Source organism: Microtus oregoni, unplaced genomic scaffold (genome assembly GCF_018167655.1).
Source record: "Microtus oregoni isolate MIOR12 unplaced genomic scaffold, Mior012 000084F_ref0000050, whole genome shotgun sequence".
In the NCBI taxonomy this organism is placed as follows: Eukaryota; Metazoa; Chordata; class Mammalia; order Rodentia; family Cricetidae; genus Microtus; species Microtus oregoni.
The window spans coordinates 5,519,830-5,534,395 of record NW_024544550.1 but is presented as its reverse complement, the minus strand read 5'-3'; the positions used below and the strand labels follow the sequence as shown (position 1 = coordinate 5,534,395).

The following is a 14,566-nucleotide window of genomic DNA, read 5'->3' as shown; positions in this document are numbered from 1 at the left end:
GACTCACAACTTCCGGGCTGGTTTGCCCACACTTCTGCCAACAGAGTCAGCTCTGCTGCGCTGCCCAGGCAAGGTGCAGAATTCACTTTTCCCAAGTGCTGCAGCTGGTATGGAGGAGCGTCAGCTCCCTTGCCCACCACAGGCAGACGCGGGGGCGGGGGAACGGAGGAGGTGGTGGCCAGATAGCCCAGTCTCACACATTAAGGGAAGGAACAGGGCCCCCTTTAACCAGTACTGAAGATGATAAGGGGGACGGTCAGCTTCTTCTGTTCAGGCATCAAGGGGTGAGAAGTAAGGGGGGCATCTCTCTCCGACCCACACTGCCACATGACAGACAAAAAGTGGGGATAGCTCTCTTAGGCTCACACCTTCACTAACAGGGCTGGCTCACTCATACCTTCACTAACAGGGCTGACTTTCTCGTGAGGCCCAGGCAAGGTGCAGGGCCTGTTCTCCTGAGTGTGGTAGCTGGTGAGGGGCATGGACAGGTCTCCTGCTCTCATGACCTCAGGGCCAGCTCTCCCACCTGCCTGAGGCACTGCTGGAGGGGCATCTCTCCCCATCCCTGCTGCCGCACATGGCAGATGAGGGGCGGGACTTAGGTTTCCCACGCTCACATTCTCAGGGTTGGCTCTCCTGTGCTCTTGTCAACTGGGTCAGCTCCATTGCGCTGCCCAGATGAGGTGCAGGGGGCCTGCTTTCCTGAGTGCTGCAGCTGGCAAAGGGCTCGGCTCCCTCAATAGCTGGAGAGAGACATAGGGGCCTCCCTGCAGACAAAGGAGTTGGTACCAGCCATGCCCCTCAAAGCTGGCTCATGTGCATCATGTGTCTACAGGGAAAGCACTACTGTGCTGCCCAGGTGAGGCAGAGGGCCCTGAGTGCTGCACCAGGTGAGGGGTCAGGTCAGGTCCTCCACCTGCTGCAGGTGTTGAGGGATGGAGAGGAGGGCACCTTTTCCCTCCCCCATGACATCACATGACAGACAAAAGGGATGCGACCTGTTCTCCTATTGGCATGCCTTTGGGACGAGCTTGCCTATGCTCCTGGGAGCAGGGTCAGCTCTATTGTACTCCAGAGGTGAGGTACAGGACTCTGTCTCCTGAGTGCTTCAGCCAGTGATGGGCAGGGCCGGTTTTGTACAGCCCTATCCTCTATGCTTTCATCAGGGTCACAGACCAAGTCATGGCCCTTGGAAGCAGCCCCATAGGCAGACAGCTAGCCCTGGGTGGCAGTGGGCATCTGTGTCAGGCCGTTCCTCACCTCCCACGCCTCTTCAAATCTGTCTGTCTGTCTGTCGGTCTGTCTGTCTGTCTCTCTCTCTCTCCTATATCACTGTCCTGTACTCACTTCTGCTTGAGTCCTGCCCCTGCCAGCCACATGGCATGGCAGGGTGCTGATGTTGTATCTCATCCGGGGCTAGCATCCCCAAACGGCTCCTGGTTGAGACCTGAGATTACAAGCATGAGCAACTATTTGTTCATGGTTTTGAGTTTTCTTGTGTCTGTTGGTTTGGAAGCTGGGGACTGAACCTAGAGCCTCACACATGCATGCTTGGTTAGTGAACTGTGACTCAGTCCATAGTTTCATACTTCAGAATGTTACCCTAGATCAGTGGTTCTCAACCTGTGGGTTATGACCCCCATGTGGCGTCACATATCAGATATTTACATTATGATCCATAACAGTAGCAAAATTTTAGTTATGAAATAATTTTATGGTTGGGGACCACCGCAATGTGAGGAGCTGTATCAAAGGGTTGCAGAATTAGGAAGGTTTGTTTTCTACCTTTCTTCTCTCCACCTAGCAACCCCCTTCCTGCTTATGACTTTGGCTTTCCCCTTTTTTAACGTCAATCTATTTCTCTCTCTCTTTTTTTTTTCTTTACGGGAACTCTCATTCTGTTGCTCATGCTGGCCTGGGGCTCATAATCCTCCTAACTCAGACCTCCAAACCCTGGAGTATAGGTGGATGCCCCTAGACCTGGCCAAGATTCAGCCCTCTTTTTTTCCTGTCTGGTCACATTCTTTTCTATAAGACCACAGGCTCTTTGGTGGCAGGGAATGCATCTTTCTTTGTTCATCTTTCCTTCTGCAAGTGTACCCCAGTACCTATTAGACTTCTCTAGGGAGACGTGCCATTCTCTTAGAATCGATCAGATTCAAGGCAAGATTCACAGTAATGGAAGATTTCCTCCCATACACTCGAGAGCTGCCCTTTGTTCTGTTTCTGATTTTAGGGCCAGCATTCAGTCAGCTGCCAGGCCAGATACCTAGATGTCCTTCAGGAACCCATTTTCATTTCCCCATCCTCTGTCCCTTCTCTGGCTTCTACCATGTTTATAGTCCATTTTTTATTGATCCCTCAGACCTATCTTAAAGGTCTCTGCCTTACTACAGCTTTGATCCCTCTCTCTGGTTTTGCCTAATGCCCTGCCCATCTGAAGATGTTGTTCCTGTAGTCATGAACTACAAATTAGCTCCAGTACTGAGAGTCCTCCCAACAAAGAAAAATAGGAAGAGAAATAGATTGTTGAGAGAGAGAGAAGAGAGAGAGAGAGAGAGAGAGAGAGAGAGAGAGAGAGAGAGAGAGAGAGAGAGAGAGAGAGAGAGAGAGAGAGAGAGAGAGAACACCTAAGTGAAAAGGAGGACGGTGGTTGCTGGGTGGATGGTAATAGTAGGAAGGTCTGGGACAGTGTTGGTAGAAACTGCAAAAGCTATCAACAGGCTTCATCCAGACCCAGAGAACTCTCAAATTCACTGCTCCTAGCACCCTCTCTGGAAAGCCTACAGGCCCTCCACAGTCCCTGCCATGCTATCTGATGGGAGACCTGGAAAGTTGTTGTTTTGTCTTTTCACTGCCTGGTCTTTCGGCTTCCCGTTCCACCTTTGTCGCCCCCCCCTCCCCGCCATTCCGTCACCCCTGATCAACCCTGTGCTACAGACCAAGGCCTCAGGCCACAGTCATGAGAGCACGTTCCTCACATTCCAGCCTCCCCCAGTCCTCTCGACTTGGCCACACAGAGTCCTATTCATGGCCTGGCCCACCTCCCTTCACACTGGGACCTCACCACCCCCAGGCCAAACCCCAGCTCTTTTGCCACCACAGCAATGGTTACTGTGGAAAGCAAGCTCTCCTGGCCGCGCTAGAGCTCTAGGTTCATGCTACCAAAGTCTTTCAGCTGGGAGATGGGTGCATGAATTTGACAGGCTCTGTGTTGTGTGTGTGTGTGTGTGTGTGTGTTCGTGTGTGTTGTATACTATACTCAGTAAACTTGCTAGGGCTGGAATGGGTGCTGAATTGGGCCAGGCTCTCACTGGATATGAGTGACTGAGACACAGGCTGGGTCCTTAAACAAGTTCAAAGTTTAGTGTGGCAACAGCTGGGTACATGGTAGATGGCATGTTGGTTGGGGCTGGACTGAGCTCGTCACTAAATCCTACATTGGAACACTTCTGTCATGGCTCCACTTTTAACCCCATGCCAGTGTCCTGGCAACATGCACTGGTGTTCAAAATGTAATGTCTGCTGATAGTGGAAGATCTAGATGTTGGCAGTGGAGAGCTGGTTTTAAGAAGGACACTCTAGACTTCACCTTGCACCTTTGACTAGCCAAACCTCTGCTGGGCCTCCGCCTTGCTGCCTGCTATAATGACTGGGCTCTAGCAATTCTTCCCCTTCCGTATAACAGAAAGAGAAGGACAGTTCTAGTTGGCTGAGAGCAATAGAAGAAATCCTTCTAAAAGGCTCTTGTGAAGCTCCTTCTGAGACAACCGCTCCCTTTTTGTTTTTGAGACAGAGTTTCACGTAGCCCAGGCTGCTTTCAAACTCACTGTGTAGCCAAGGATGTCCTTGTATTCCAGACCCTGCTGCCTCTACCTCCTGAGTGCTGGAGTTGCAGGTGTGTGTCACCATATCTGGCTTTGTGCCACACTCTGGATGGAATCCAGAGCTTCATGCATGTTAGGCAAGCACCAGGAATCACCAGAAGACCCATCCTCCTGTCTTCTCCTTGAGACTGCTAGTTGTCCCATACGAGCTTGGAGATTATTGTTTCTCAGGAGAACTGAATGTCCGTTCTTATCCTTAGGACTACTGTGACCTCCTGTTTAGTCACCCACTACCCAAAAGACTCCCTGACCTATAGTCTCAGGATCACCAATCATTCTACAAGGCACCTTCACAAATGCAACCAGTAATTGCTTCTGATTTGGCCACACACCCCCACCAGATCTGTTAGGGCTGCCTTCTTCCTCCACCCTAATCCCTCACCAGGCCTTCAGGGCTGGCTCGATCCCTGGCTCCCCACATTTTGACCTCTTACCCTCAGTTCATCTCCAGTCTCCCTCCACAGTGTTGCCTTAGCAGGCTAACAGCCAAGTCATGGATGAGAGTCAGGGAGAAGCTGCAACCCCCAGGGGTTCCCTAGATAATCTCAGGAATGTCCTGTCCCAAAGATCTGACTTTCCCACCAGTCAACACAGATGCTCCTTCCTGCCAAAACCTTGGGAATCTTTTTAGGATGAGCAGAGTGGCCTTAGAGGGAGCAGTTTCCAATGTGAGCCGAGCCTCTTCTCCAAGCCCTGAGCTGTGACCAGAGGTGGGCTGAGAGATTTGGCGACATGAAAACTAGGAGACTGCTTGAACAACTCACTCCCTGAAATCCAAGGTGATAACATCGGTGTTTCCTATCATCCTTTCGCTTCCCCAAGATGCGGTCAGCAATAGGCTCCCCAAAGTCAAGGGAAGAAGGGACTGGCAGGGCTAAGTTTTCCGTATTTCCTAAGAGAGAGAACTGAGGGCTCAAGACCGTGAAGAGTAGTAAGTCTTCTAACTTCACATTAATTCATACTTACTGATCACCGACTCTGTGGCAGCCTTTTCCACACGCCGTTCCTACAATCAATTATGAAGTAGGATGTGTATCCCTCCTCGTGTTGTAGATAAGGGAACTGAGGCACGGGGAAAGATAAAGAGGCAGAGGCTGGGTGTTTTGCTTCCCTTTACGTCACTGTCTCATCACAGCCACTTTCTGCCCTCCATGTCTCAGTAGGTGATCCAGCTCAGGGCAAAGCGAAAGTTAGAGAGGTTTGCCTATGGCCGGCCTTAACTCTATTCTCCAGGGGCACACCTTCTTTCTGTGTGTTGGAAGCCTCAGCCTCAGAGGCCACGGGCCCAGATGTATGCTCCCTGGCGTCAGAGACACAGGTGGCCACCGAACAGTTGGACAGAGAGATGGGGTTGGTTGAAGAACACCCTTTCCTACCCACCCGGGAGACCTCTGACTCCAAACCCCAGCACTGGCCATCTGGCTGCTGCTCCTTGTTATTGTCACCAGTGATTTGGAAACATAAACCAAACCCTGGCTTCCATAGCTTCCTGGGTCTCCAGCTGTTCTCTGGCCCTAGGGGCTACTGGGAGGAACAGTCACCAATATAGGCGCTTTTCCCTGAGCCTGGGCTCCATTCCTTTCTCCCGAGGGAACTGGAGTGGAAATTGCTGACATTTTGAAAGCAGTATTTTATATTTCATTTGACCTTGAAGTTTGTGTGTGTGTGTGTGTGTGTGTGTGTGTGTAAAACTCTGATAATGAAAGCATCAGCGTACAAAAGACTCAGTAACCAACCCAACTTCAAGTTTTGTAGGCAGAGAAACAGGGGCCTGGATTATATATGACCACCACAGACTTTGGAACTAAATTACCTGGGTTGAAATGTCCAAGGTGGCCATTATGTGGTGACCCACATAATGGCTGTGTCCTAAAATGTCCAAGTTTCAGTCCATTGAAGATGATAGTGATGACAGTAGTGCCTTAGAGTGTAATAGTTATGATACACTGAGCTAATATACAGGAAAGACTTGCAACAGTGTGGACCCTAGAGCATGTACTTTATAAATGCTAGCCAGGAGTGGTCTGAGCCTTCTTTAGTTTTTAGTCTATGGTCTTCTCCATTTCTTCCCCTCCAAAGTCCTAGTGTCAGGTGCAGACTTCATCCCACAGCCAAACACGCTTGCCCACATTTTGGCACTAAAGAACCTAAAGACAAAGTTGTGGATCAAATAGACAAAAGGATTAACAACATCCTTTCTCACTCTAAATACTTGCTCTTTCTGACTGCATCGTGAACATCCAAGTGGAACTTCCACAGGAAAGCTCCAAGGTCTCAGGCTAAGTGGCAGAGCACTTGTCCAGTCTATAAAAGGCCCTGGGTACCTTAGCAACAAAACCTTAGCAACATCTTTCGTTCTTATTTATCAGCATCATCTCCACCCATCACCATTTGCTCCCAACTCCTATATCCAGGGGGTCGGGGGAAATGCCTGGATCTCTACCTCCTTCTTCTCCTGCTTCCAGCTTTATCTTCCCTGGAATTTCCGTGTTATTTTCATCAGTAGACCAGTTCTTTAGATCTGGTTCCATGTGCCAGGCTCTTATTTACCAGTTCCTTGGCAATTCCATTAAGGAAGTGACTGGCCCAAGAAGGCTGATTGACTTAGATATGGCAGTTAGCCATTGCTTTCTTCCTTGCCCACTTGTCTCCCAAAAAGCTTTCCTGAGTACAGTTTCTCTTGAACTCCTACTAGTCCAATAAACTTTCCACCACCTATTTCTTGCTTCAGTCCATAAGCCCTTGACTCCAAACTCTGGGGCCTAAGTCAGCATCAGGGACTCACAATTAACCATTCAGGGACAACCCACAGTATGGTCATTCACACAGGTCGAGAGTCAAAACCCACTACTCAACTGATACAATTGACTTGGCTGAAGACCTCTGCTCAGAGAGCCCAGAAGTGAACTCTATCTCTGAGACAGAGAGCTTTGCCCTGCTCCATTAAAGCAGTTTTCTCATGACCTGAGAGTCTATGTCATATTTTTTTGGATTCAATCACCGAGAGGTGACTCCATACAAATAACTTATATGTACACATTTATGTAAACATACACACACTCACCAGAGACTGGTTTGTTAACCTCTGGAATGCAGAGACGGGATCCAGAAGTCCTTTCCTAGCTCTTAACGTTTGTATACATTTGTGTATACTCAAATTCTCCACATTCCCCTTGCCCCTCTCACAAGCAGTCCACAGTGCATGCGATTGGTATCTGTTTGTAGAGATAAGGGCAAAGGAATGGAAAAAGCAGAGATGTCCTGCAAGATAAGAGTGGAAATACTGAATCATTGTCACACATACGCCCCATATCCTTCCAGGCCGATTCCCAGAAGAATGAGATGCTACGAGTTGGCATGGGGCAGAGAAAGCCTGGCTTATGAGCAAGCATATAGGAGAATGTATGAGTACACATGAGTTCAAGGTTGTGTGGTGAGCTGGAAAGCTTACTGTCACCAGAATGGCTGCTCAAACAGCCACATAGAGCTGGTTGCTGGTCACCTATCCCAGGACTTAGAGGCTCACACAGGTAGATTGCCATGAATTCAAGGCCATTCTGGGGATATATAGTGAATTCAAGGGCAGCCTGGACTTCACAGTGAGACCTAAAGTTAATGGAACAAAAATAAACAGAAAACAAAAGAGCAGCCATTTAGAAGTCCGTGTCAGGAGAGGAGAGAGAGCATTTACACAAGAGGGTGCTTGAGACTATGCACCTGGGTGAATTTGGAAGAGTCCCATGCACGGATGCACTCAGTGCATGAATACAGTGTATGACTTCAGTCCATGAATATAGCGACTGGACCACGGCTTGCTGACCCGTGTTGGACTACATCTGGCTGGCTAACTTCTGAGAGCCTTCCCAGTGTCCAAGAGACTTTTCTAGCCATGATTTCTTCAACTACTGCAGACTGCTTGTGGGTAGAAGAGAGTTGTTATCACATGTGAACATATGTGCACTGTGCGTGTATGGGTAGAATGTGGAAAGACACCCCCACCTAGCACTATCGTAAAATTTTACCAGATAGAAGCTGCAATTGAATTTCACAACACAAGGTGGAAGAGTACAGTATATAAGAGAGACTACACTTGATCAGCCTGTGTCCTGACTCCATCCATGACCTCGGGCACATCACTCCTCTCCTGGCCCCAGTTTCCTCATGAGTAGTTTGGAAGGGGAAAATAGATGACTTTTAAGGGCCTTTCTATAGCTGATACTATGTAATTACATACTTACATTTTAAGAGGATGAAAAGGATCAGACAATAGGAAAATGTAACCGTCTCAAAGTCACCCAGAGATGATGACAGAGATGGAGCTCTACCTCTCAAACTAGTGTCCTCTAGGCACTGGTGTGTTCTACTTGACAGACAGAGGCCTCATGCCTGGGCTTATTATGCACACAGCACCTAGCTAGGTGCTGGGGGGGGGCGGCAAAAGGTCACAAAGAAATGGTTAGCCCATCAGTATGGAGATAGGGTCTTATGCATGCTGATTGCACAGAAAGGTGGCCATATCTACCTTCCTGGCCCTGCTGGCTTCAGGGGAGACACATTATAAACTGTATATTGACCTTATTTCACAACCAAATGCATTTGCCTAGGCTGCTCCTAACTGAGAGAAACCCAAAACAATTCTAAGACTTGGACTGGCCCCTTGTACCTCTGTAGTATCCTTTGCTTCTGAATCGCCAGCCTTCAGTTCCTAAATGAGTCAGTTCTGTCGTTAGACTAAAGCAGGGTCAAAGTAGAGAGCTGAGGGTTAACAGTGACAAAGGAATGGACAAGATCTGAGACCCTAATCCTCACTCTCCAAACACAGAATAAACCCTGCCCTTTGCCTTGCTTGCTCTTAGTGCACTACTTGGAAATCCGCTTTGAGCAGGACAAGCTCACTGAGTTTCTTTGCGCTGCCAACACTGTCAATATACTTCAGGTCGGTAGGCTGTGGCTCAGAAAGCTCATGTTCTAAGGCGCACAGCCAAAATGCATGCATGAAGTTTGTCTGCTTTTCTCTTCCTCCTCCTCCTCTTCTTCCTCCTCCTCCTCACCTTTTCAGCCAATCAAAAGAAAACCTCATGGAGTATGGAGTTACTGGGGCTTGGCTTCCGTATCAAGGCTACAAGAAGGCAGGATTAGATGATTGGCAGGGTCTGCCAGTTGCATCGGGCTCTACACAGCCATGGGTCACCTTCAGGCAGCCTTTTCACAGCTGTGCGACTGTGTGTGGGGAGGCCTGACTCAGAACAGCAGCTTCCTCGGAGCAGGCTGACAGATCCAGAGCACCCAGCCTTTGACTGGCACCTTAAAGCAATAGCGTTGGAAAAGGGGACAGGATGCCGGGCGGTGGTGGCGCACGCCTTTAATCCCAGCACTTGGGAGGCAGAGGCAGGCGGATCTCTGTGAGTTCGAGACCAGCCTGGTCTACAAGAGCTAGTTCCAGGACAGGCTCCAAAACCACATAGAAACCCTGCCTCGAAAAACCAAAAAAAAAAAAAAAAAAAAAAAAAGGAAAAGGGGACAGGAGGCTCAGGTTTAAGTGTGGATCTGGCAAGCTGCCTCTTAGCCTTGCGATCTAATAATGTGTCACTTTGTATATGTAAAGATCACATATGACAACAGTGCTCCTGCCTTCCCTGCCTCTGTGTGTATGTGTGCAAACATTCTTACACATACATGTACATGTGTGTATATACACATGTAATATTGTACTGTACTTAATTTTGTGGATATGCCTGGATCTGTATATCTTCATACATGTGCTTGGAGGGGGTATGTAGTTGTATGTGCATGTTTCTACTTAGTGTTTTTTAACCTTCCTGACATGGAGACACTTTAATATAGTTCCTCATGTTGTGGTAATCCCCCAACCATAAAATTATTTTCACTTCTAATTCATAACTGTATTTTTGCTAACACTATGAATTGTAATGTGAATATCGGTATTTTCTGATGGTCTGAGGTGGCTCCTGTGAAAGGGCCATTTGACCCCGAAGGGGTTGCGACCCATAGTTTGTGTACGTCTATGTGTATATGGCTGAATGTGCACACACGCACACATACATGCTGTGTTCATGGGCACATGCATGCATGGAATCATATATGCTTCTTGCATCTGGGCTGGAAACCTCTGACCTTCTCTTTTCATTTCGGTAGTCTAGTGTTTTCGAAGAGCCTGTCATGAATCAGGGGTGTTTGCTGAGAACCCTGGGCTAATGAATACAAAGGGTTATGCATGCAGTCAAGTGAAGCACCTAGCATGGTTCACTGATGGGGTAGCAGATGGGCCCTCTCAGGCTTCAAACCCTGAAGTCACCTTAAATTCACCTTTCCTTTTTCTTTATTATTCTACCCAACTCTTCAGCAACTCCTCCCTGCCCGTACCCAGACTCGCGGCCATTGCAGCAATTTCCTTCCTAACCCGTCTCTCCACTGGGACCCTTCCATGTCACCCTTGCCTGCTGGGACTGCTGGAGTGCTTCTCCTAAACCCATCCATGCCTACAATTGTAAAATCATCTCCCCAGGCCCTAAAAATACAGACCCTCGACTTCTGGATTTCATGGGTAAGAGTAAGGGTTTTAAAACATATAGGGAAACAGAGTCACAATATTTAATTTTGCTGAAAACAGACAATAAAACTGTTCTCAATCTTATTTTGTAAAAATAAATATCGTTTGGGCGGGCAGTGGTGGCTCACGCCTTTAATCCCAGCACTCAGGAGGCAGAGGCAGGCGGATCTCTGTGAATTTGAGGCCAACTTGATCTACAGAGTGAGTTCCAGGACAGGCTCCAAAGCTACTTGGAGAAACCCTGTCTCAAAAAGTCAAAAAAGAAAAAGAAATATCATTTGAACCATAACCCCATTGGAAAGGTTCAATAATTTCCAAAGAAAGACTACTTCATTGAGTTGAATTAATATATATATAATATAATATATAATATATATATTTACAAAAACTGCATTGCCTTTGCTTTTCCCCAGTTCTATTACAGATAGGCAAAGTTCTCACTAGAATACCCCTCCCCCCAGTAAAAGAAGACCATAGGCCCCCACATCAATTTCAAAGTCTTTGAGGAGTAACCCCATCTCCTACTCTCTTTGCAGCTCTCTTCCAACTCTTCAGTTGATCCCCACCATGAATTCTTCCCCTTCTCTCAGCCCGCCGCTACCACCAGCACCACAAGCACCAGCGCCAGCACCAATCCCAGCACCATCAGCACTAGCGCCACCACCACCAGTACCAGCACCAGCACCAGTACCACCAGCTCCAGCACTACCAGCACCAGCACCAGTACCACCAGCACCAGCATCGCCACCACCAAAACCAGCACTGCCACCATCGGGACCAGCACCAACACCACCAGCACCAGCACCATCGCCATCATCATCAGCTCATGTACCAACTTCCAGACTTTCCACCCTCTGCCAATTATTGCTCCTGCATTTTCTGCCAAGGATGCCTGGGATTCCCTGCCTCTCTGTGTGGAGTGACAGGGCAGATGCATTTCTTCCTTCCACCTTCAGGCTCAATCCAGATGTGACCTCCTGTGAAATCATTCCAAGTCCCTCTGGGTGGACTGGAGTTTCCTTTCCTAAGAGCCCCAGCAAGTCTTCCATCCTATCTTAGAGTAAGGCCAGTTGCTCAAAAGTCTTGCCAGCAGACTGTACTTTGAGGAGCCATATTATATCAAGGAAAACACAGACTTTAGAGTACAGACGCCAACGCTGCCAGCCATAGCTGGGTACTGGTGTATCACTTTGTCACTTACAATGTCTCGTCTACAACTATCAAAGAGGGAAAGTACTAGATAGTGAGGAAGATCACCCAGGTCTGGCACAAGCAGATTCTAAATACACATTAGTGTCTTGGTACTTAAAAGAAATCTTGCATTCTGCATTCCCATGGATTCCGCTGTGCGCCTGCATTTCCTGTGACCAGGCTAGCGTAGGCCTTCAACAGACATATAGTGCCTGCCTACCTGTCTGTCTGCCTGCCTGCCTACATAGTGTGTGCTTGACCCGCAATGACAGCTTGATGAACATCTGTCATGGTTCTCATTTCCTTTTGAAGGATACAAGCCACACCCTTTTAGCCCTGTGTAGCTCCCTGGTACCTGGGGCACAATAGATGGATTTCAATGTTAATAATAACACACACACCATTACTTATGTGGATGGCACATGCCAGGCATCATGCTAGAAATGTCACACCTTAGTCCTTCGTGTTTGCAAGTATTTGCTGCTATGTGACCAGGAGCAGCAGGCCCTTATTGTCCAAAGCTGGTTTAGCTATCTTAATTTTTAAAGCTGGGAGAGGGAAGTTCAAAGAGCTCATGTATCTTATCTCTGTGGGGCAGGCTTGGGAAGAGACAATCTGGAGACAAATTTTCTGGTGGAAAAATAAAGAGCCACCTCACTTACTCGTTTCCATAGGAAAGAAGTAGAAGTTCAGAGACTCAGTTAAGTGACAAGGGGTGAGGGTTGAATCTAAGCCTCTCTGGCTCCAAGAGCCTTAGCCAGTCTCAGAAGCTAACCAGGCCTTCCCAGCAACCGTGCAATGGGCTCAGCTGCCTGCTTCTCCCATGAGCTGGGGCCCTAGCTGGGCTGCAGCTGAACAGACACTTACCTTGACTTTCCTGAAGCAAGCCCAGAACACATCCAGCAGAGGCATGGTGGGGTGAGTGAAGCTGCAGGGGGCTCAGCAGGACTCTGCTGGGCCTGAACCCTCTATCTAGGAGGAAAGCAAAAAGAGCCCCGGGGCTCTGTGAGAGCCAGCCCTGTCCCTGCGCTCCATCAGCGGCGCTGGGAGGGGAGAGGCAGACAGCGGCAGCCTGCTCAGCTCAACAGCTCAACAGCAGGCCCCTTCGGGAGAGTGAAGGGAGGAAAAGACTGGAAAGAGGGAAGGAGGGAGGGAGAGAGACTGGCTAAGGAGGAGGGACCAGGAGGCGGGCCACTGATTCAAACTCCGCACAGTTAGCCAGTTGGCTGGGCTGAGCAGCGGACACTGATTGAAATTCCCTGACTATCACAGTTCCCCAGCCTGGGTTTCCAGACTGTCTACTGGCTTACATGCTCATCCTGCCACCTGTACGTTGGTACACTGGCCAGCTTGCCTCCTAGCCTACCAAGGAACACACAAGCTATCCCTGGCGGCTCCAGGCACAGCCAAGACCACAAGCGAGCTGTAGAGTGCTGGAAAGGACTGAGGAGCAACTCCTGCCCAGGGACCTGTGAAGGCAGGCGGTGGAAAGGGAGAGTCTGTGGCTTTGGACACCCTTCAGACAGGAGCTCTGGCTCTACATCAGGGTGGTCCTTCTCCAGCCCTGTTCTAAAGCCAGCAATCTTGCCTCGGTCTGGCACCTTGCAGAGGTCATTGCCTTCTGGATCTCAGTGTTCTTGACTGGGCTGTGAAAGGCAGGGTTAGGGCTTTCATTCTCTGATATGACTCTTGTTACGGAGTGAGGTACAAGGCAAGGCTGAAAAAACCCTATTGTGGACAATTACATCTCTCAGAATTCCTGAACTGCCCCTTGGGAGTCCACAGAAAGTCAGACCACACCCCCTAGACAGAAAAGGCTGTTTCATCCATTCCCCTGCCTCAGGGCAGAGCGGCTCTCGCCTAGCTCACATAGGTTGCATGTGTATGTTTTAATGAACAGCTTCTGAGAGAAGATGATGTCCCTCCTTAATCTGCAGCCATGCCAAGAGCCCTTCAAGTCCCCAAATCTAAACTTCAACCTTCTGGATGTTATGAAGTCAGTTCTAACAGCAGTAACGGAGCAGTGGGCAGTTCTGGAGGCTTTCTGGGCAGAAAGCCATTTAGAAACAGTGATCCTTCCGCACAGCACCCACCCTTCCCCAGACCTCAGAAGGCAGGGTGCCATGGCTGCTGTCCAGAGTCCCCTGGGGACCCCATGGCACAGAGCCAGGCTTGGGTCTCTGGGGGAAGGGCATGTCACCATGAGGCCCAGAATAACTTACTCTCAGTGGCCTCACTTCCCCTTCAGAGGCCAAATCGGTCCGGCAGAGGGCCAAGTCCTAGGACCCTGAAAGGCCCCATGCCTGCTTTGCGCATGCTTCTGTCGGCCTTTGAGGACTTTCTTTATCCGTGGTTTTTGTCCTGAAGTTTATTCAGAGAGTCTGCTCCTAGATATGCTTACAACTTACCTGTGACCCTCTCTTTTCCCGTTTATGTACTGAGGAGTCTGGGGAATTCTTCCCCCACCCTTTCCCCAGCTCTAGTCTGAGAAGTAGCTTAGATAGAGATCTGATGGGCCAGGTCAGAAAGATAGCAACAGCTAAGACCGAGTGGCTCCTTCCCAGCCACCTCCAGCTGAGTGCAGGCTTAAAGGGAGAAGGTCCACTGCATGGCACGGCAAACCAAGGCACAGAGAAAGCATCTCTTTGAATATGGACCCTCTGTCCCTCCAACTAGAAGCCTGAGCATGGACAACTAAGCAGCAACTGCTATAGGTTAGGGATTGTGGCTGCCCTCGATGATGGCCGTAGTCCCTTTTCCCCGGAGTTTATCTCTGCCTTTAGATTCAGCCCCTGGGAGGAAGTAGAACCTCTGTGGCTTTGGTATTCAGCAAGCAGTAAGGCACAGCGTTCCACACTGGCCTTAGAAAGCCACAGGCTTCCGTTTCAACCCTGACCTTCCACATGAGTGAAGCCTT

The 14,566-nt window shown here is 49.1% G+C and overlaps 1 protein-coding gene across 1 annotated transcript in view; it reads right to left on the bottom strand.

The window, feature by feature from the left end:
• Stard8 (StAR related lipid transfer domain containing 8) overlaps window positions 1-12,566 on the bottom strand; it is a 73,720-nt gene extending 61,154 nt beyond the window's left edge. The window contains exon 1 of the mRNA XM_041643327.1: window positions 12,517-12,566. Within this exon, the coding sequence (XP_041499261.1) occupies window positions 12,517-12,561 (45 nt within the window). The 5' untranslated portion in view covers window positions 12,562-12,566. The remainder of the gene's footprint in view (window positions 1-12,516) is intronic.
• Window positions 12,567-14,566: the final 2,000 nt, after the last annotated feature.